Source organism: Hippocampus guttulatus, chromosome 12 (assembly GCF_054856545.1).
Source record: "Hippocampus guttulatus isolate MCC_2025c chromosome 12, RoL_Hgut_1.0, whole genome shotgun sequence".
Lineage (NCBI taxonomy): Eukaryota > Metazoa > Chordata > Actinopteri > Syngnathiformes > Syngnathidae > Hippocampus > Hippocampus guttulatus.
Window position 1 is genome coordinate 1,242,906 of NC_141272.1, and position 20,249 is coordinate 1,263,154.

The window sequence follows — 20,249 nt, forward strand, 5'->3', positions numbered from 1 at the left end:
TCACCCACTTTCACATTTTTGTCACGAGACGCGTTTGAAGTTTCACCTGAGCGTTGACACATTTCCCACAGCCATTGAACGCATCGCAACTGTTCAGGCTCTCGCCGTGCGTGGCTTTCCTCTCTGGCGCGCGCGCACACGCTCGCGCGCACATCTGGTGGGAAGCGTGAAAGTCGATTGCCATCGTTTCTTCACATTTCATACGTTGATGAGAACGTTTTAACTTTGACGTGGATCCATTGCTGCTTTTTTTTTTCTTTTCCCGGACAAGTGGAAAGGAGAAGCCGTTTGAAAGTGAAGCGGGAAAAAAAAAAGCCGAGGGATTTCTTCTGTTTTGGAGGATTTTTGAGGGATACGGCGTTTAGTATGTCCGAGGGCGATGACGTCTAAACGGACGTCGGCCACGCTGAAGCCGCGGCGGTCTTTCAGCGCGCAGCTGCGGAGCTCCACGTCCAAAGCGTGGGACTTACTCTGGAGGAATGTCCGCGAGCGGCGGCTGGCAGGTCAGTGGAAGCCCCGGGCGAGGCGGCCCCGAGCCCGGCTTCTTACGCTCGAGCTGCATCCCGATTCTGGAGGGGTGGGCAAAAAAACAAAACAAAAAAGAACGAACAAACACGGATTCACGTTTAATTTATGACGTTGCAGCGTGTTATTTAACATGGAAAGTCTTTTTTGGACAGTTGTGATAAAATCAAGAGGTTTGGGGACATTCGACCGATGTACAGTATGGCATGTGTCACGTTAGCTTCCAAAATGTAATATGACCGGTGCAAACATTTTCTTGCGTTTTGCCCACTTGTAGGAAATTGTCGATGGGGTTTTGGGGTGCAAGAGACGAGTGCACCCGCGGGCCCGGTGTGGCCACGGGGTGGCGCTATGGGTCGTCTTTGCATTGGAAGTAGTCAGACGTTATCGAAGATATATCGTTCATCCGGTATGTACACTTTTTAAGCTTTCACATTCCTGCATGTCGAGAGTCCTTTTCTCTCACGGTGGAGCGGAGGGTATCACGTCTGCCTCACAGTGGAGGGGTTCTGGGTTTGAATCTAATCTTGTTTAAAAACAATCATGTTCTCGCGTGGGCTTTGACGGGGTAAATTCAAGATTCTAAATCATGCTGGTTGTGTGAGGAATGAATGTAACCTGCGATTGGCCGGCGACCAATCTGCGGTGCAGTTGGGACAGGCTTCAGCTCACCCGTGACCCAAAAGACGACGTAGGCCACAGGAAACGGAGGGATTTTGGAAGTAGCCGCATCTTGCAGTGTGAGGCGATCGGCCGTGCAGCAAGTGACACATGAACGCCAGCCGCCTTCGCGTGGGAAACGGCACGCTACGAGGAGATGAAGTCACGATAATAGAGTGCAGATGTTGCATACACTGCTTCTCTAACGTTTTGGGCCCAGGGACCCTTTACAAGGGAGACATTTTCCCAGGGACTCAGTTCGACGTATACCTCTAAACCGGGAATTTAGAAGTTGAAACATTTTTAGAAAAAAAAGTCAGGATGTTATGATCACAGCATCGAAGAACAAAAAAAAAAAGTTGGAATGTTGACAATGTTCAAATTCGGCCCGATTATTGGTACGCGTGTGCCTCACACCACTGTTGAGGATTTGTAGACACATCAGATATTCGGGCCTTTGCAGACTTTGAATGCCGAGTGCGAGTCAATCCTCAATTTCGGCCCGCTCATTGCCGTGTGTGCACACCAGAGGATAACCCCTCAAGATAATATGTTCAATATCTTGGCCTTCGCTCGTGTCAGTTTGAACGTCGGGGAAAATGTTCAAATTCTGCCTGATCATCATGACGTGCGCACACCACAAGATAATCAATCCCCCATGCTCAATTTCAGCCCGATTATCAGCACAAGATCATTACTTGAGACTCATCTTTTAATCTGGCCCTTTGCTGACTTGAACGCGGAAGTCACAAATGCTCAGATTTGTCTCCGTTATCGCTAATTAGCGGCCTTGAAGCGGCGGGAATGCATCCGCGCTAGAAGTGGGGAAATCCCAGCCGAGACGACGTTTTTTCTGCTCATTGATCGAATTCCCTCCGAGCTGCCGGCCGCGCTGACTCGCGCGCCAAGTGAAGCGGCCGCGAGTGGAAGCACCTGCGCCGACGAAGGCCCATTTGGCTTCCCCCGTAGCAGTCGGCCAGCGCGGAACCGCAGACGGCAGGCGTGCCGGGACACGTTTGATAGCGGTCGACGCCGGAGCTGTTCCTCTTTGAGCTCGACCCGCCTACGGCACGCCAGGTCTCTTTCGGCATCTTTCAAATTTGAAACGCCGTCAAAACTTGACAAAATATTGCGATCAAAGTCTCACTCTCCTTTCATTTGTGTGAATCTATTCCGACTGAACAAGTCCAACGAGCTTTCCGTAAGTTACGTTAGCCTTAAACAGAAAAGCGTAGACGCCGGAAACCCATCGCAGTACCAATTACTTCTTTCCTATGAGCTATTTTATGCCACTTTTGCCAGCTTAAATGTGTACGGTATATCGCACGCGACCTTTGTACCTTAACATTACAACAATTATTGTTCAAAAAAAAATATATATATATATATATATAAATAAAATCGCCCAGGCCGATCTTATTTGTGGTCGGTTATGAGCTGGCGGTGGATTCCGTGAGGCGATAGGCACAAGGTGGCATTGGAATGCACCCGCCTAGACGTCTAGCGAGGAAGTAAACACGGGAGTCACAGCTTGGGGGGGGGGGGCCGGTTACACCCCATGCCAACCATCGTGCTGCCACTCATGTGTACGGTAGTTATTCTATGAATGAAGCCAGGTGTTTGTGCTCCGCCCGATGAAATCACCCAAGTGATGTGACTCCATCACCCGCCGCTTAAAAAAGCAACTCCACCTGAGTGCGTGTGCGTGAGTGGGGCGCTGTTGGGAGTGTGTGGGCGGGGTGGCGTCTAATCCCAGGAGACGTTTATGAAAACCCCCGAAGTGTGCGGCTGAATTGTGCTCTTTGTGAGCTTAAGCCGGACTGGGTTTGATGGTGGGGGGGGGGGGGGGGGGGGTGCACAGACAAGGGCTGTGTGTTTAACGTGGTCACATGGCGCCACGCTGCTCATTGCCACTCCGACACAGGCGGGACTGTGTGGCACAAAAGTAGCAGCGTCACCACCAGCGTGGCCCGGATCCTGAGAGGGACTGGGCGCGTCCGCATGTGGACTTTAATACAGGTGCGCGGAGAATGCTGTCGTCCAGTCGTAAAGTGGAGAAAAAAAAGCACACGTTGGAGTGAGTGCCTGAACGTGCGCTGCCAAGGCCGAAAATGGGCTTTTGGGAAAATTCCGCCCCTGAAGCCCGTTTCACGTTGCAATTTTAAAATTTGGCAGGCGTGACTATCATGAGTAGACCCGTAAAAAAAAAAAAAAGTCTCAATACGCTATGCCCAAAAACATTCAGGAAGTCAGCCGTTTTGCTCTGAAGTTATCATTTGCAGGGGCAAAGTTGATGACGGGACACACTAAACTCTGAAAACGGAGCCGCCGAAGCCAGATTCATATTGAAACTTAAAATTTGGTTGGCATATCTATCATTAGTAGACCCACAAAAAAAGTCTGAAGAAGCCACGTCTGAAAACATTCAGGGAGTCTGCCGCTTGGATTCGAAGCAGACATTTGAAGGTCTTGAGATTTTGTCTGATGGCGACCAAATTTGAGCTTCATCCAAACCATTGACAGATTTCAGTTTTCACTAATGGGTTGGATTTCTCTCGGGAACCTTCCCTCCGGGATTTGCCGGACCTTTTTGACACTCGGGCCAAACCGGGGGCATCTTGGTGCCAGTGAACGGGTGAGTTGAGGGGCTTCATTTTGTCAAAAGCAGTCATCTTGTGGTAGTTTGGTGAATATCAGTGCGGCAGTCGGGTTGACTTCTCACTTGAGCGTGCGGACGGACTTGATCGTGGTTATCGGGCGAGTGAATGTGTCCCGGCTTGAATTTGCCATTAGCTCCAAGGGGTGCTGACAATTTGAGGGGACCTGTCGAGAGGCCTCTCTGGATTGTTGGTGGTGTTGGGGTGGGGGTGGGGGGGGGTGGCGGTTGTGTCATGCGCGTTAACTGAATTCAGCATTCTCCAGCCAGCAAAATAGCTTCAGGCGGTCTTGTGCCAGCACCATTCGGTCACTTTCTGGGCCTTGCCTGACTCTGCGTGTCCAGCCACACTAGACGAGTTGTTCTGGAGCAGGGTGGATTCAATGTAAAAAAACAACAACACTATTTTTCTAAGCCCACCCAACTACGCTCCTTACTCATTCGGTCAGCATTCCGGCGGGAATTTATTTTTCCCTCCCGTGCTGACAAGCCTTCACACAAACCCTGGATTCAGCTCTGCGAGGTGGGCCGGGCTCCCACAGCCTCACGGCCATTGGCCTTCCCCCGGATGACGTGACCACTCCTGAACCCCCCCCCCCCCCCCCCACCCCACCCTCTGTGCCGTCCCACTCGGCTCACTCGAGGATTTTTGCACCTCTGCGTGAAGAGTCCCAGGCACTCCGGTTGGATAGCTTTAGCCAGAGCTGAGCATATTTTTTTTCTCCCCCCCCCCCCCCCCCCCCCCCCACCTTTGGACGGACATGTTTCGAGAACTCCAGGAGTCCTCGGGCAGCGAGTGTCTGGGAAGCATGACCCCAGAGAGCCGGGACATCTATCTGAGGATGGACCACCGCCGTCGGCGCTCCGGCTACAGGCTGGGACGGATCATTGCCAGGCAGCAGCTCCTCAAGAGGATAGCTGGAGGTAGGCGGGTGGGGGTCGGGGGGGGGGCCACAGTGAGAGAATCCTAGGAATTGGTCCCACATGGCTAAAGTTAGGCTGCCATTCTCACTTTTAGTTTTCGCCATGACGCTACGGTCGTTTGGTCCGCTCAAGTCCTCGGGGGGGATCGACTGAGTTCTTTCAAGAGAACTGCAGAACAAATAGGAATTTCCTGACTTGTGGATTGTATTATGAACAGTATATTAATTATAATCCGTTTCAACTCCGCATACTGTCTGTGCGCCGCAGATCAACGAGGGGCGCATTCCTCATCGGGACTCGGATAAATGCTCGTTAGATATCAAAACATTGATGTCAATTGTTCATATTATGGTTAACACGTCCGCCTCACGGTGCAGACGTCCGGGGTTCGATTCAAGGGCTCCTCCGCTTTCCTCCCAGCTTCTAAAAACACGCACGGCAGGTTAACTGAATGCTCCAAATTGTCCCGAGGTGTTATTGCGTCTGCGAATGGTTGTTGGTCGTCTGTGTGCCCTGCGATTGGCTGGCCAACAGTTCAAGGTGTCCCCCCCGCCCGCCTACTGCCCGAAGGTGGCTGGGATAGGCTCCGGCACGCCCGCGATCCTCGTGAGGGTAAGGGGTTCAAATAACGGATAAATGGATGAATTTAGAGAAAGGGGCGTTGCTTGCGCGCCGCCGGGTGGAGTCAACCTGTTGGCGTGCGTGATATTCCAGCATAAGTATACACAGCACATTTTGTGCTTTCATAATCAGACATCCATGTCGAGCAGATGGCTCTCCTCCTCTCCCACGGTTCAGGGCATCCACTTGAATTGCGATCCATTTAATTCTCCCACCTCACGAGAGCGATTTCCGACGTAGAAAAGTTTTTTTTGCAAACCCTAGCCGCAAATGCTAATGCTAAAAACAATGTTAATAACAAGGCAGTGTGCTGAAAAAAAAAAAAAGAGTGGTAAAATTCCCGCAGTGTTCGCTGGGCTTAACCAGTGGGGGGGGGGGGGGGGGGGGAGCACGGGAAGGAATGAAGGGCGAGCCCTTGTTGTGTTCCTTTCCACATCAGCTGATTGTCTCTGGCAAAAGGTCGCCGCCAGTCTAGCATACTGCCGCGCGGGCATGTGTGCACGTGTGTGTGTGTGTGTGTGTATACGTGCCGACAAACTTGACCTTCAGCCAACGTGAGGGTGTTGCGGGTGCGGTAAATAATTCCTATTGACTGACAATAGAGAGGCAGATAAGTGGCTGTTATGTAACGAGGTGGGAAGCCACTGGGGTGTAAACATTGATGAGATCCGGATGGACCCTCGACGGCTTTACGAGGATCCGGCGCGGCTTTACTGACGTGATTCTTTACATTCACCTGGAGATTTATGGAGGTAAAAAGGTACGAATAGTTTCTTCAGCTTATTTCCGCTCTGCGCGGTGAAAGGTGTCGATGATGGCTGTCACCGTGACACCCGCCCGTACGCGAGCGGCGCTTACGCGGCTCGATGGCCTCCCCCCCCCCCCCCCCCCCCCCACTGCACACGAGTGTTTTCCTCGTCGTTCCGATTATTTGTGTTGTGCAAGAGCGAGTTATCACCGCGAACGAGCTGCAAAGTGGACGAACGGGCCCACTTTCTTCTGGCATTTCCAACCTCCTGTCAGTGGATTGCGTTCCGATACTTTGGTCCTTATGACGGCATTCTTTCCAGTCATGCTCGAGTGGCTCCGCTGAGTCAGACGCCTCACGTGGTTCCCCCGCCATACTGGGACGCGCGTTACTTTCTTTCACGGGAAAATGTGACCCTTTGTCGGCGCATCTGCCGTCATGTCAACCCCGAACCCTCGATTTCGGTTCCGCTCCGAAGAAGTGCTTTTTACCCCAAGTTAGTTCAACTAGCACCCGTGCTAATGCTATGCTTGAGCGTTACCGTCTGCGCCGCGCTTCTGTGCTTGAGATGTCTCCGTGTCCGCTACATGCACAACAATCGCATTTCAGCTCCTTCAGCTGCCTGCGGTCATAGCCGACATCCTCCTTTCTTGTTGTTCACTGCTAGCATCTTTGCTAATGCTACTGCATGGAGTTGAATGCAGCGCTCAAGTGGTTTACAAATCAATTCGTACTTACTGCAGCTTGTCAGCGCAACTAGAAATCACCGACTTTGATGAAATTTTAAAAAGAACCCCCCCCCCCCCCTTTCTGGTTATATTTTCATCAGTAGGTACTCTCTAGCGTGGTATCACTGTCACCAATATTTTTACCCCCCATATCAGGATGCTTGGGGTCCTTAAATTTATGAATTGCAGCGTTTTGGCCCCTTGTGAATCATTTCTCGATCCCTTTTGCTCGGCCTCACCTGGCATGATGAAATGCCAGAGATAGCGGCGAGTATTTTAAGAGCGTGACTGCAGCACTGTGTGGAGTTGGCGCACACACAGATCTGCATAAATAGCGGCGGCGTCTCCTGCATTCCACACTTCTGTTGACACAGCAGGTTGAAAGTGAGTGAGTGGTAAGAAGGGGACGTACAGTTATGTACCCCCCCCCCCCACCCCTGCCCCCTCCCCCCAAAAATTCCAGCCAAGCCTGTAAGGTTTGCATTTCTGTTGTCAAAAACAAAGAAAAGAGATATCGATTGTACTTTATGTAATTCAGCACGTTTATTAGCAGGTGAGCTCATGACTTAGCGTGGGAAGCACACGGGCATCTTTTTCAGCTCTCTGGACTTGAGTGTCTTATTTTTTTCCTCAAGCCTTTTGACTTGGGACATTTGATTACAAATATCTGGTCTTTCTGCTCATCACTTTGACAAAATATGCTTCCTATTTTCTTTTTTTTTTTTTTTTTGGTTTGGTTTTGTTTTGACCCGAGCACCGCAGATGACTGCACATTGCCGTCGCTTCTCCCTCCTTCGAACTGAAATTCACAACAATTGAACTGAGTCGTGATTATCTTGGTCGGGGCGGCTTGTTCTTGTGGCCTATTGGGTAACAGAAGAGTGTGTACCGAATGGAGTGTCTTAACATTATTCGGGTCCTTGGCCTGGCAAGTACTTGGAAGGATTTACTCTGCCTCTCAAGAATTTTACTCTCCGCACAAATACGGAAGCCGGCGACGAGGCGGCGTCGTTGTTGTTTGCTTGCTTTGCGAGAGCCCGTTTCATCTTTTATTCATGAGCGGGGTGGGGGTGGAGGGGCTTTATGTGCTCGTCGTTGTCATGCAGATTTTGATTTGCTGCCTTCCGCCGCGTAGTAAATAGAGACCGGGGCGTAAAAAGAAAAAGAAGCCAATTTGACAATGTGATTAGCGTGTCTGCCTGCATCCGCCATTGGCGTTTCCGCACTTCAAATGCATGAGCTCCTATTTATTGGATGAGCTCCTATTCCACAGCCCCCTGTGGAAGGGGGGGCGGGTGTCCACTGGGGCTGTCTGTACATTTCAATTCACACCGGCTAAGTTAAGTAAGTTAGTCACAGCGACTTTTAGGATGATCCTCTACATGGCAAAGCTCTTCTTTACTCCAACAAATGTCAAATTTGGCAGGGCAGCTACTCTGAGTGTTCATCTAAAATGAGACATATGGTTCCTAAAAAGTATATTTGACGACAAACGCGGTGCATGTTGAGGATCACACGAGACGGTCAAAAATATGAGACGGCACCCAAGGATAGTTCGAATGAAAACTCAAAGCAGTGCCGAAGCCAAGCCCTCACGATCAACATCGCAGTTTAACACCGTAATCCGGTGTTGGCAACATATCTTACGAGTAATTTCCTGCGTGCCTAATCAAGTGTCTGGCGAGCGTCCGTATAGCCTTCCAAGGACAGAAAACCTGCGATGGTTTCGATTCACGGTTCGGGCCTCCAGGTGGCAGCCCGAGTCCAGTCCTTTCGCTACAGCAAAGCTCGGTGACGGCTGAGCAGCCGCCGAAGCCTGGCTAATCAGTGACTTGAGTGCGCATTTCGCAAATGCCCCGTTTGCACTGTAACAGAAGCGCGTGGTCACACATTAACTGGAACACGCGTGTGTGTGTGTGTGTGTGTGTATGTGCGCGCATGCGTGTGTGTGGTATAGGTTGAGGGTATCTTCCTTCCGATTTGGGATTTGGACATTCCAAAGATGAGGAAATAACGCAGTCGCCGACCTAGCAACCCCCTTTTGGCCTAAATTCTGACGGCCAGATGTTTTGCTCAACACGTGTGCACTTATGTTCTCGAGCAACAGCACATTTTCTTTCTGCACTGACTTATCTCCAGTGGTGCAAAATAGCTCAATACAAATATGGAGTTACAGCTCAAGTTATGGAGTATTCGATTTTTCAGGTATCTGTCCTTAGCAAGAGTATTTTTTTTGTCTGATTCCTTTTTACTTCAGTTGTCGTACTCGTTATCGTGGCAGAATACACAGAAAAAAAATTGTGGTTGAATTTACTTCATTATATTTCATCACGTGGTTGCACAAAACAAAATCATCGGGATCCAGAAGACGTATCGTGTCTTATCGTGTCTCGACTTTAATGATTTTATTTTGTAAAACCACTTGACAAAATGAAATTAGGTAAATTCAGTGCAATATTTATTTCAGCGTAGACTTGGTTTCTCTCTATTGTAATTTTTTCGTAACCTCTGTGGATGACGACACAGGGGCCTTCTGCAGCGTGCCGTTTGCTTTTCCTATCACGAAACATTAAACCACCCCAAAATTGGGCCTGCGACCAATTCGTTGCATTTCTCTTCACTTCAAGTTGCGCTGCAAGTGGCCACAGGGTCATTCGCAGGCTGAAGCCAAGGCGCTGTTCTGCAAATTCCCCTTAAGGCGGAGTGCCCCCATGTGGCAGAGATGAACACTTGCACGCATGGAACAAGGGTTCCCGCCGCGCCGCCGTCGTCTTGCGGCCGTTAATTAAGCGAGGGACCGCTTTTATGGCCGAGTTCCTGAGAGGGCTTTCTCACGGTGGGGACCCTTGTTCTCATGTCGTCGGTCACCGCGCTATCCCCCGCCCCCCCCCCCCCACCCCCAACCTCCCCTCTTGACTCTTCCCGAAAGGAGGCGACCCCACGCTGTCCCCTCTGGGACCGGCTCCAAATGAGATGGACCTAAATGGGAGGAGGTTTCTTTTTTTTTTTTTGGGGAGCCTTTTCCTCCCTTGTGTCTCGCTGTGCTGTTTACGAGCGTCCGGCACGAAACGCTACACTGAAGCCGCTTCACATGAACCGGCTTACGGTCGAGCGGAACCTTGGCTTCGAGATGAACCATGACCGTGTTCCTCACTCAAATCACTTGCATCTGAAACTTAAAATACTCTCTCTCTCGATATATACACACACACACGCACAATTTCCATCCACTTTTTTTTTTTTCCTCAGCTCTAACGTTCAGACTGCTGAGGTTTAGAAAAAAAAGAAATGTGTCAAGAGTCGGCGATTGCACGCTAGCCGGGCACATTCGCGATCGCTCTTCTGGTGGGACAACAAATGTGCCCTTCACTTCAACATAGTTCCTTGACATCAAGCTTTCATTAGATGGCGCCAAAGCACTGCTTTATATTAGAGCTTTGGCTCGAGGACGAAACCACGAAGAGTGAAGTTTCCCAAAGGGGGGAAAAAAAAAAAAAGAATATTGAACGCAAATAGGCGGAAGTCACTTTCCCCTTTGTTTCGGGTTATTATGTGCCGGTTTTAAATGTTGACGTTTGTCAGTAACGTGACTCGTAATTGGACATTTCAGCAGCCCCCTAAATGCCAAGCTGCCGAGGCATTCGGTTGCTGAAACACTCAAGGGGCTTCCAGGTCCATCCTTTCACACCCGTCGCCGTAGACGCGTGTTTCAATAGCGGCGTAAGCGGAATGCTGTCTTTGACGCCATTTGCAGTAAACCGTCCTGGAGGCTCAGCAATCTTAACAATGGACAGAGGATCATGGGGAGCAGGGGGGGGGGGGGGGGGGACATCACACAGTGAGCTACTGTCCAGCCCGCAGTGCATATTCCACCTACACCGAGTTATTTATTCATCTTGTGGACAAAAGACAATCGTGGAAAAAGCAGCCTGGCGATAAGGCCGCAAAGATCAACACCGGCTCAGATCAGTGGAATCTGCAAAATCCCCACCTGAGGGTTTGTTTGTTTTTTGTAATCACTAAAGAAAGCACATCTTTCATAAAGATCGTTGAGATGGCCATCAAGATGCTTTGCGCCGCAGAGAAACAAGGCGGGGGAAAAAAAAGAAGAGAAGTCAATTTGGAGACCCTCTTTTTCTTTTTTTTTCCTTTGCCAAGGTATTGAATGACTCTTCATTGACTTGGACTCGGGTGCAAAAAATGTTGTTGGGCCATCTCTAGTTTCAAAGCAGGGCTGGGGTGTCAAAGCAGAGTTTCAGTCTTGGGGTAGGGTTTCAAACTTAAGTTTTGAACCATGTTTCAAGTTTCGAATTGGGGTCTCAACGAGTTCGGGTTTCCTCCAAGCATCGCGGGTCTCAAATTTGAGCTTCAAACCGTGGTTGGGGCTTCGGTTTTAGGTTTCAAAGTTGGATTTCAAGTCACGTTTGGGTCGCCGGGCATCACCTTTGAGGGGGGGGGGGGGGGGACCTTGCGCTTCCAGGCGTTTAAGACCAATGAAAATAGCTTGAAAACCCGCATGGTGGGCATTTCGGCCACAAAGGCTCGGGGTCAGGAATGGCCAACTTTTTTTTTTTGACCGCTTATGAAATGCGGACGCTCGCCGGCAGCAGCGTTTTCGCCGTTGCAGACGTCCCCCCCCGCCCCCCCCCGAAGGACGAAAGGCCCGCCTGTCTGGGTGTCCTTCGGAAGGTGGACCACCTTTCCCCCAGCTGTGCCGCTCTTGTTTGAATTCCATGCGGCGATCGCACGACTTTTGACCCGGCGTGCTTTGACGACGGTCAACAGCAGCGGCTCTCCAGCTCGCAGGCTCCCGTTGTTTACCCTGGCAATCAATAAGCTCTTCCTCTTTGTGTGTCATCGGAGAATAAAAACGTTAAGCTGCTTAGGCCTCACTGTTTAGACTAAAGACATGAACAAAGACGATCTTCAATCTGACATGAAAAGGTGCGGGCGATTATGATTTGTGCTTTTATGCTCAGCGTCGGGCGCCATTTTCGCACAGCCATCCTGCAGTAAAAAAGATGCCATTTCGTCCCCCGTGTGCCTTTCACACAAAGCCCACCCAGCACAGTGAGATGTTACAGGAATCCCCCGCAAATTTGGCATGACTTGAAAGGACCATGGGATGCCAGTAGATCTCAATAGTCTACACACCCCTGTTCAAATGTGTTTCTGGAGAGCAGAGATGTTAAAAAAAATTTAAAAACTCCCAGAACTTCATTAACCCCCAATTAAAGTTCAGCCGTTCTAGCCTCACCTCCAAGTTTGACGTACTGTCGTGGTTTGTTAGTGTTCACACCCGTTTCGCAATGTCCGACCGACCCGGTTTCTCATCCCTGGCATTCTGCCCGTGTCTGGTGTAAAAAATGAAATGCGGTGCTTGAGCACAACAATTTGCCACTGCTGTCCCGTGATCGGCATGAAGACAACAGAACTTGGCCCAAACGTGCACCCCAGAACTGAGTGAGAGCATCTGCTGGCTCTTCTGGGTTTGACTAAGTGTACCTGTGTCGCCCCGGCAACGTGGCCTTGGGGGGAAATCATTTTCCAACGATGCGCCACCCCCCCTAGTCCCCACTGCCCCCCCCCCCCACCCCCGTGTGGAGTCAAATGTGGCTTCAGGAAGTCTGCGGGTGATTCAACGTGGGCTCTGTGTAATTAGTGGCCTGCGTTGACTGTTAGTCACTTTGCTGGAGACGGATGATTGAAGCATTGTGTTTGGCGGCAAGGACGCGTCAGCGTTTTTGCCGCCGTTGATTTCAAGGTGAAGTCAAAATTCTTGACAAGATGTTCGTTGCGCCTTCACTCCCGTTTCCCCCCTCCCCCCCCCAAAAAAATCCAGAAATGTAAAAAGGAATCATGATTTCATGATCTCTTTTTTTTTCTCCTTCATCTTAAAGCAATTCAGATTTTTATCAAGGCTGGTGTTTGCTAAGCGCCACCTCGTCTCGAGCATGACAACTGTGCCATTGTGGCGCTTGTCGGGAGTCCCGCTGGGCCGTTAATTAAAAGCCACCCTTGGAAAAAACAATTTCCAACATTCCGACGCAATTATTTGGCTTCTGGGAGACGGAATCGATGTTGACGTCGTGTGTTTGACAGAGTAAACGGGAGCTTCTTTTTGGGCACGCTGCATCCGGTGTCGTTGTTTTTTTTAACTGTCGGCTGATTGCTGAGTGTGTGTGTGTGTGTGTGCGATTAGCATCACAAAGACGGAAGACAGGCATCAACCTCAGGCCCTTGAGCGTGACGACACGTCCTTGCCGGCGAATGCTCCTCCTTTTTTTCTTCTTCTCTGAAAACCCCTCCAGGTGTTTTTGATGTAAACACTCACCGTCTGTTTGTTTTTTTTGGGACGGGCCTATTTTCAAGCTTCGTCTGAGTGATTCACTCAGGCGTCTCAGTGCGGCGGGAGGGTTTCGTGGAACGAGGCAGACACCTTTTTGAAGGCTTCACGCGGTTAGCAAGGCTAATTCTGAACGCTTTGTTTTAGAATCCTAATTTACACTAACATATTCCGATTCAGCGTGGGTTTTTTATTATTTTATTTAGATTTACTTTCATTTTTGTGACCCGTAAATATTTACTTAAAAATAGAGATTTTATTTCGAAGCTACATTCAAAAAAGTAATTTTATTTAAGAATATATTTATTTATATATTGCAATTTAAATTGTGGTTTTTATTTTTTTAAACATACAGGATATATATTTTAAAAAAGAATGAATTATTATAAAAACAATTCATCGTTATGAAAATTCCTGATTTGTAATATTTAAAAATATTTGACTTTTATTCTTTAAAAAAAAATCATGACTTATTTAAAATACAAAGTATTTTAGTAACAATTTCATTATAACTTTTATTATAAAAATGATGATATTAGTACAACAATCACCATTTGTATTTTAAAAAGTCTACTACTATATTTTTGAAAAATATGTCAATGTTTTTCAAGTTAGTCATCATTTAAAAGAAACCACAAATGATTCATTTCAAAAATACTTTTTTTACTATTTGAATCAAACTTGATTTTTTATTTAAAAATCATGAGCAAAAAAAAAAAGTCCATTATTTTCTTATGATCATTATTAAAACTAGAAACAACAACTCCAGATATGTATCAAATCCACTGCCTCATCAGATTTTTGAAATTGAATTTTTTTTCTGTGGGGGCGGGGGGTACGGGAATACCTGTATTTTCAAGTCTCATCTGGGTGATTCAGTCAGGCGCCTTAGTGCGGTGCGGAAGGGGGGGCGGGGGTTGGGTAGGAGGGGAGGCGTCAGGATGCGACGGGGCAGACACATTTTCCAAGGGTCTACGCAGTTAGCGCGCATAAAGCCGACGGGTTTGTTTTCGAGTGCTTTTAAAGCAGCGAGTATTTATTTTAAAAGGCCCACTAAAGTGGAGCGCCTCCGTCGTCCTGTCTGCTCGCCTGTCGGCTTTATAAGGCGGGCGCCGGCTCCAGCAGTTGTGTTTTACAAGGATTACATGGCAGATAGGCTCACGGGGTACTGGAGCGACATCTGGAAAATGTTCCGATGTTACAGGAAACTGCGGAATGGACGGGGGGGATGTCTTATGTAATCGCATGTGTTCCGCATGTTGAAAGAATGAGTAGTTTACATCTCCTCATAATTCCGTGGACTTGTCCCATTCTGGGTTGACGTGTGAAGTCGGGCTGCAGCTCTCAAATGTTTTGGGATAGGATATCCGACTGAAATTGTCCATCGAACGATCGTGTCTTCGCATAAAAACAAATCAACACATATTAATTCTATTCCTTCGTTAAAGATACATAAGACCCCACATTTCCACCTCATAATGGACGGCCAACTGGTTTTCATTTTTAGATTCAGCAACATTTTATACTTCTATTTAAATTGTGCATCGCGGCAGCGCACGCGATTCCCCAATCGAGAAACAGAATTCAGATACATTCGTGACCACGCGGGTACTCGAGGCAGAAAGAAATGAACCGAGGCACTCAAATTATCGAAGGAACCCGTATCAGCCCGAATTTGAATACATTTTCTGTTGTTATACGAATGCACGCATGCTTTAATGGAACCAAATTCCCGAAAGCCATCTCCATCCGATCGAGGTAGAAAACGAGTTTGGCTAAAATAGACGGCAGACGAGCAAACGGGAAGTTGTCGTGATTATGAGAGCAAGTGTCACTTCAGGTTTTTGGCCAGCCTATCTTGCCAGCAAACTCATTTGGCTGAAATGAACATCTGACTAACACCTTCATATATTGGCAGACTTTTGTTGCTTGTTAAACTGTGCTGATTAAAAAAAAAAAAAAGAATAATCGAATGCAATCTGTCTGGAAAGACGGTTGACAGCCGATGTGGCCTTGACCGCCATCACACAGCAGGCGCTTTGCGGGCTTCTCGGAACGCGTCAGGACACGCTTTTCAGCTTCCTTGTGGGCCGCGTGGCCATGTGCGATTTGTCACAAGAAAGTCATCACTCTCTCAGATGACACGGAAAACACACATCCTTTCTTTGGTGGATTCCTTCCAGACAGTTTCGGCAGACGACCAAGTGTGACTCACAGCTGCTGACGCTTCATGTCATTAACCCCCCCCCCCCCCCCTTCCCGCTCTCTAAACCAACCTGAGTTTTTATTTTTTGTTAGTTTTTGTCCCCCCCCCCCCCCCCCCCCCCGGAAGAACATCTGCACCGCCTGGCAAAGACCACAAATGGTTGAAATAAACCTTCCCAAGAGAGAAAAGCTTTGATGATGTAATCGGACGAGAATACAGTGAAAAGATTGTTGTTGGGGGGTGGAAGGAGGGGGGTGGGGGCGCCGCGCATGGGTTCAAGAATTCCGTGGCGAGTGGGTCGGACAAGAGTTGTCTCGGGCACCGTTGGGTCGGAGGGTTGGGCACATGCAAGGGGGGGGTGGGAGTGTCGCGCAGCAAGAGGGTGGGTTGAAGGAAAGATTTAGTGTGGGGACAGGCCTTTAGTGGTGATGGGGGGGGGGCTAGCGGGGGTGAGATGGCAAAAGAAAAAGGAGAAGGAGCTCCGTTCCGACTGCAAGCTGCGCTGAGAGCGAGCGGGAACGTGGGAATAAGAGATGCTGTGACTTTGGTATCGCGAGGGCCTTGAGGCAGCCGGGCTATATGATGAAAATTTCACGTGAGTACGCAGACGTTTGTGAGGGACGGCAATTGATGGTTTTCGACGGTCTCTGACAGTTTATTTGATCATTTATGTCCAAGAAGTCTTTTCCATAGAGTTACTGTAACCATGACTCGACTGCTGCGCTAGCATAGCTTCGTGAGCGCAGATAGCCCTCTTGCCAGGTCACTCTTCATTCAAAGCATGCAGCAAAATGAACATTTTCGACTGTTTCCGAGAAGGATGTCTCATCACTGGAATTGTGAACCGTCACCGTGATATTGATTGATATCGAATCAGTCACGTGACTCGGCCAAAACCGGTCGGTTGGCGGTGGCCCCGGCAACATTTTGAGCTTACAAATGGCACGCAAGGAACTAGTTTGCACTACGGCGTAAGGATATGTGGCCACGCAGCACACCAAGGCACATTCAGTTCGATCTAGACTTGCTTTTTTTTTTTTTTTTTTTTTTAATGCATTGATTGTTTTATATTGAAATAATTTCCCATAATTATGGCTTCACTACAGCAAGTGGAACTAAGATGTCCCGACAAAGAGCCTTTTGATTCATCTTATTTTAGCACATCGGGACTTAGGGCGTCAGGAGGATGAGCTGAAACTTAATTTTCGATGCCATCTTACTCTAGGCACAGAAACCAAGAGCATCTGGCTGTTGCATTTAATCCCCTAGAACAGGGGTGCCCAACATGTGGATCGCAATCTCGGGCTGGTCCCAAGTCGATTGTCAGGGATTATTATTTTTTGTTTCAATTAAGATTTTCATGTCTGTATATTTTTGCGGTAGGATGCTTAGCATGCTTAGTGTGCTCTATCAGTTTCACAGAAAAAAAATATTTTAAAAAACAAACAAATACATTTTAACCCCTAGTGGCGCACGATCTGGATGGCCAAAAGTTGTTCGCGGTCAGCAGTCTGCAATTGCTGCTTACGATCAGAGCTGTTGCAATAGATCGTTTTAATTGGATTTTTTAAATGATGACTATGTGCCGATGGCAATCTGCAGCGCCAGGAGAAGCATTTTAAAACGCTACACGTACGTATGACAGTTTCTGCATTGCAAAATTGCGTCCCATGCCTTTGTGTCAGATCTTGACCGAAGTATTGTTCGTGATTGTTCAGCCAAACTTTCTCCTCCAAGCTCATCGCACACGTCCAATTTCAGCGTCAAATTGCATTCTCCTAATGTTGCATACAAACTACCCCCCATAACTCGCCCTCTCTTCACCTCACACGCTTTAGCGCGGCGCATCTTGGGAGATTCTCTGCTATCGTGGCAGTCGGCGTCTCGGCTTCTGCGGCCGTGTAACTCTAAACTGTAAACAGGTTGCGAGCGCAGCGGGTCGCCGAGAGCAAACAAGCTCTCATTCTTTGGCATCTTGCCCGCCCCGGCCTTTTAGCCAGGGGAGATTTCCTCGGAGAGAGGATGAGAGGACAGAATGTCTCCGTGTCGCGTTACAGAATGCCAAACACGGAGGGATACCCAGCTCTTGTTACTTCGGGTTGGGGGGTTGTGTGGGAGAGGGAAGAGCCGGATGGAAACGATACAAGACGACGGGATATGAAGCACCTGGGAGGGAGGCGAGGCTGAGCAGAAGCTCTGGACCTCCTGGTGATGCAGATGTGAACGCGGCAGATAGGAACAGACCTTGCTGGCGGCGTGTCGACGGGGTAAACAGTGGAGGCCTTTTTTTTTTTTTTTTTTTCTCTCTTCCAAGGACAGACATGGAGGTGCGGGGGAACTGCTAATATTTATTCAGTTGTTGGTGGTCAGGGCTAGAGAGCAAAGTCACTTGTCATTGATTTGCCAGTCGTCACACGCATGCGAAGCGAGGCAAAAAGTGAGTCTCGGGGGTTGGCTCGGATCGCCGGCGCTCTTCTCAGAAGCGTTACCCGTGTACGTTGGATCTTACTTGGTTGAAGATTCCGGGCGGCGTCGGTAAGCATAACGTGACGGCAAATGATCACATTTCACGCGAGAGGATCCGCAATTGTACTTAATACGAATAATTTAGCCACGTTTGTTTGTTTATGCCCGCGACGGCGACAGGCAGAACAATTTCACGTGTTCCGCCAGCAGACGAAAAGGCGCAATTCGCCTTTGTCATGAAGAGTGTCATTGTGTGCTACTCTCGGTGGCCATTTGTGTTTGCTATTGTGCCATGAGATTTTTCCTCCGGTCAAATATTTGCCTTGGCTTATAAAGGATGGGAAATAGTGGCCGAATGACCTTTTCCACTTTTCACTGAATTGATCGCAAATGCTGACGAGATGTGTAGAAAGTAAAAGAAAAATGTCACGGTTCACTTGAATGTTAGTTTATTTCTTAGTTTTTTTTATTTTATTTTTTTTTGAAAGAATGACGTTCACACGCAAAGAGGATGCACTTTGTGGCTTGGAATATGCTCTCAGTGCGCAGATAAGAGGAACTTGGATGAAAAAAAAAAAAGTGCGCAGGAGTCACGAGACCGAAACGCTTTTGTGAAGTTTCGTGAAATCAGATCAGCGGTCTTTGTCCGCTTCAATATATGATTGGAACTTTGATGGATGTTTAGTTTTTCAACATGAAGCGTTGCCCATCGCGATTCAAAATTCTATGCAACAGACTTCATTAATTGTTCAAACTACAGAAGGCTCGAGCGGCTGCTGTATTTTAATATCGGTCATGATGGTGGCGCATCAAGATTTGGAGGCGGTACTTCCAAAAAAATGGTAGTCGGGAAAATGGATGTAGTTTGAGGCAAAAGGGGTTTGTCATCCGTTCTGTGAATGCCGAGCGTCCCGTCACACCGTTGCGTCAGCCAATGTTTCTCGGCGGCGGCGGCAAAGAGCTGTGTTAGCGTTAATGGGAAGGTGCCAACAGTTTGTTTCCTTGCCATGTCAACAGCCGCAGCGGGGTCGTGTCAGCTTGATGTCTTCGTATCGTTTTGTCGCGTCTCTGCGTTGTGTGTTTGAAAGAGCGTTTGGAGTCACACTTGCGCCCTCCTCGAGGAAATCTAACAACGGTAACAAAATGTTGCCTTTTGAACTCAACTCGACAGTATTTAGAGAGCACCGCTGGATACAAAGTGCTGTACGTGGAGCCAAAATAATCGATGCAACAACAAATTCATAACAAAGACAGTAGAATGCGTGAAAACAGTCAAACTAAAAAAAAAAGGCGAGTCGAGAAATGAGTTTAAAGACGAGTTTTAAAGATGGGCAGCGAGGGGGCTTGCCCAACATTCAATTCAAAGAGAGGGAGTGGCAACATATATACTGTGTGTGTGTATATATATATATATAAAATATAAACATGCTTCCTTGACTCTACTACTCTACTACTTTCCTATTAGACGGGGCTTTGGCGCCATCGTGTGGCATCTGAGGGTGTTTAGGAAAGAGCCCAAAACGCAAATCGCTGAATTTATGAAGAGTGACACAAGAGCCAATTCCTTCATGTTGGCAGAACTTTGCTTTTTAATGCGCCTCTTATGTTAGATCTCGTTAACTCGTGCAGGTAGGAGCTAATGAGGGGTCTGGCGAGCGTCTGGTTAGATGAATTGAACTAAAAGTAGCAGGCTGCTTTTTTTTTTTTTTTACTAGCGTGTCCATGTTTTCACCGACGCACGCAAACAGCAGCTTTAGCGCGGAACATGTTGTCGTGCCTTGGAGGCCATCTGAAGAGTCAAATGACCCGGTTGCTGGTTAGATGAGGTCCATGTGAAAGAGCCGGATCATGTGAGTCAGGTCGGCTGACCAGCAAGGTCACGTCCCTGCTCCTGCTATCTGCCAATAATCAAGCATGTTGGGGGGTGGGGCGCATGGAAAATTGGCGGGGGTAGCCCCCCCGCGCCCCAGGCCAACACACCCACGCGTCCTGGAGAAGTCGGCGAAGCTTTTTCCGTCCATGTGCAATGCGTCACTTGGGTCAAGTCAGAATGAAACTGACCTCACTGTGGTTTCGGTTCATTCGGCTTCCTGTTCTTCAAGGGGCCGCATGATGGAAAATCGACTTTTGAACCGCTGGGATCACTGGAGTGACCGTCTACCCATCAGATGTCAACGTGTCCGACCACATAAATCTTTTGTGAGCTGCCTATTTTAATTCACAAAACAAACATTTGGAACCCGGCTGACAAAGAACAAAAAATGGATTGAGCAATAGTGCCGTAATACGGATGAACAACAAAAATGGTGCGAATGCCCAAGAGTGACAGAACCACAAGAATGAAAACGGCACTCATGGCACTGCAGAGA

General features: G+C 48.4%; 1 protein-coding gene across 3 annotated transcripts in view; it reads left to right on the top strand.

The window, feature by feature from the left end:
* stard13b (StAR related lipid transfer domain containing 13b) overlaps positions 1-20,249 on the top strand; it is a 47,421-nt gene that overhangs the window by 17,718 nt on the left and 9,454 nt on the right. Inside the window, exon 1 of one of the 3 annotated variants that reach the window (XM_086125152.1) lies at positions 4,597-4,765. The exons of the other annotated variants lie outside the window; for them this stretch is intronic. Coding sequence (XP_085981278.1) covers positions 4,603-4,765 — 163 coding nt within the window. The 5' untranslated portion in view covers positions 4,597-4,602. Of the gene's footprint in view, positions 1-4,596; positions 4,766-20,249 lie in introns of those variants that run through there. 3 annotated transcript variants of the gene reach the window in all.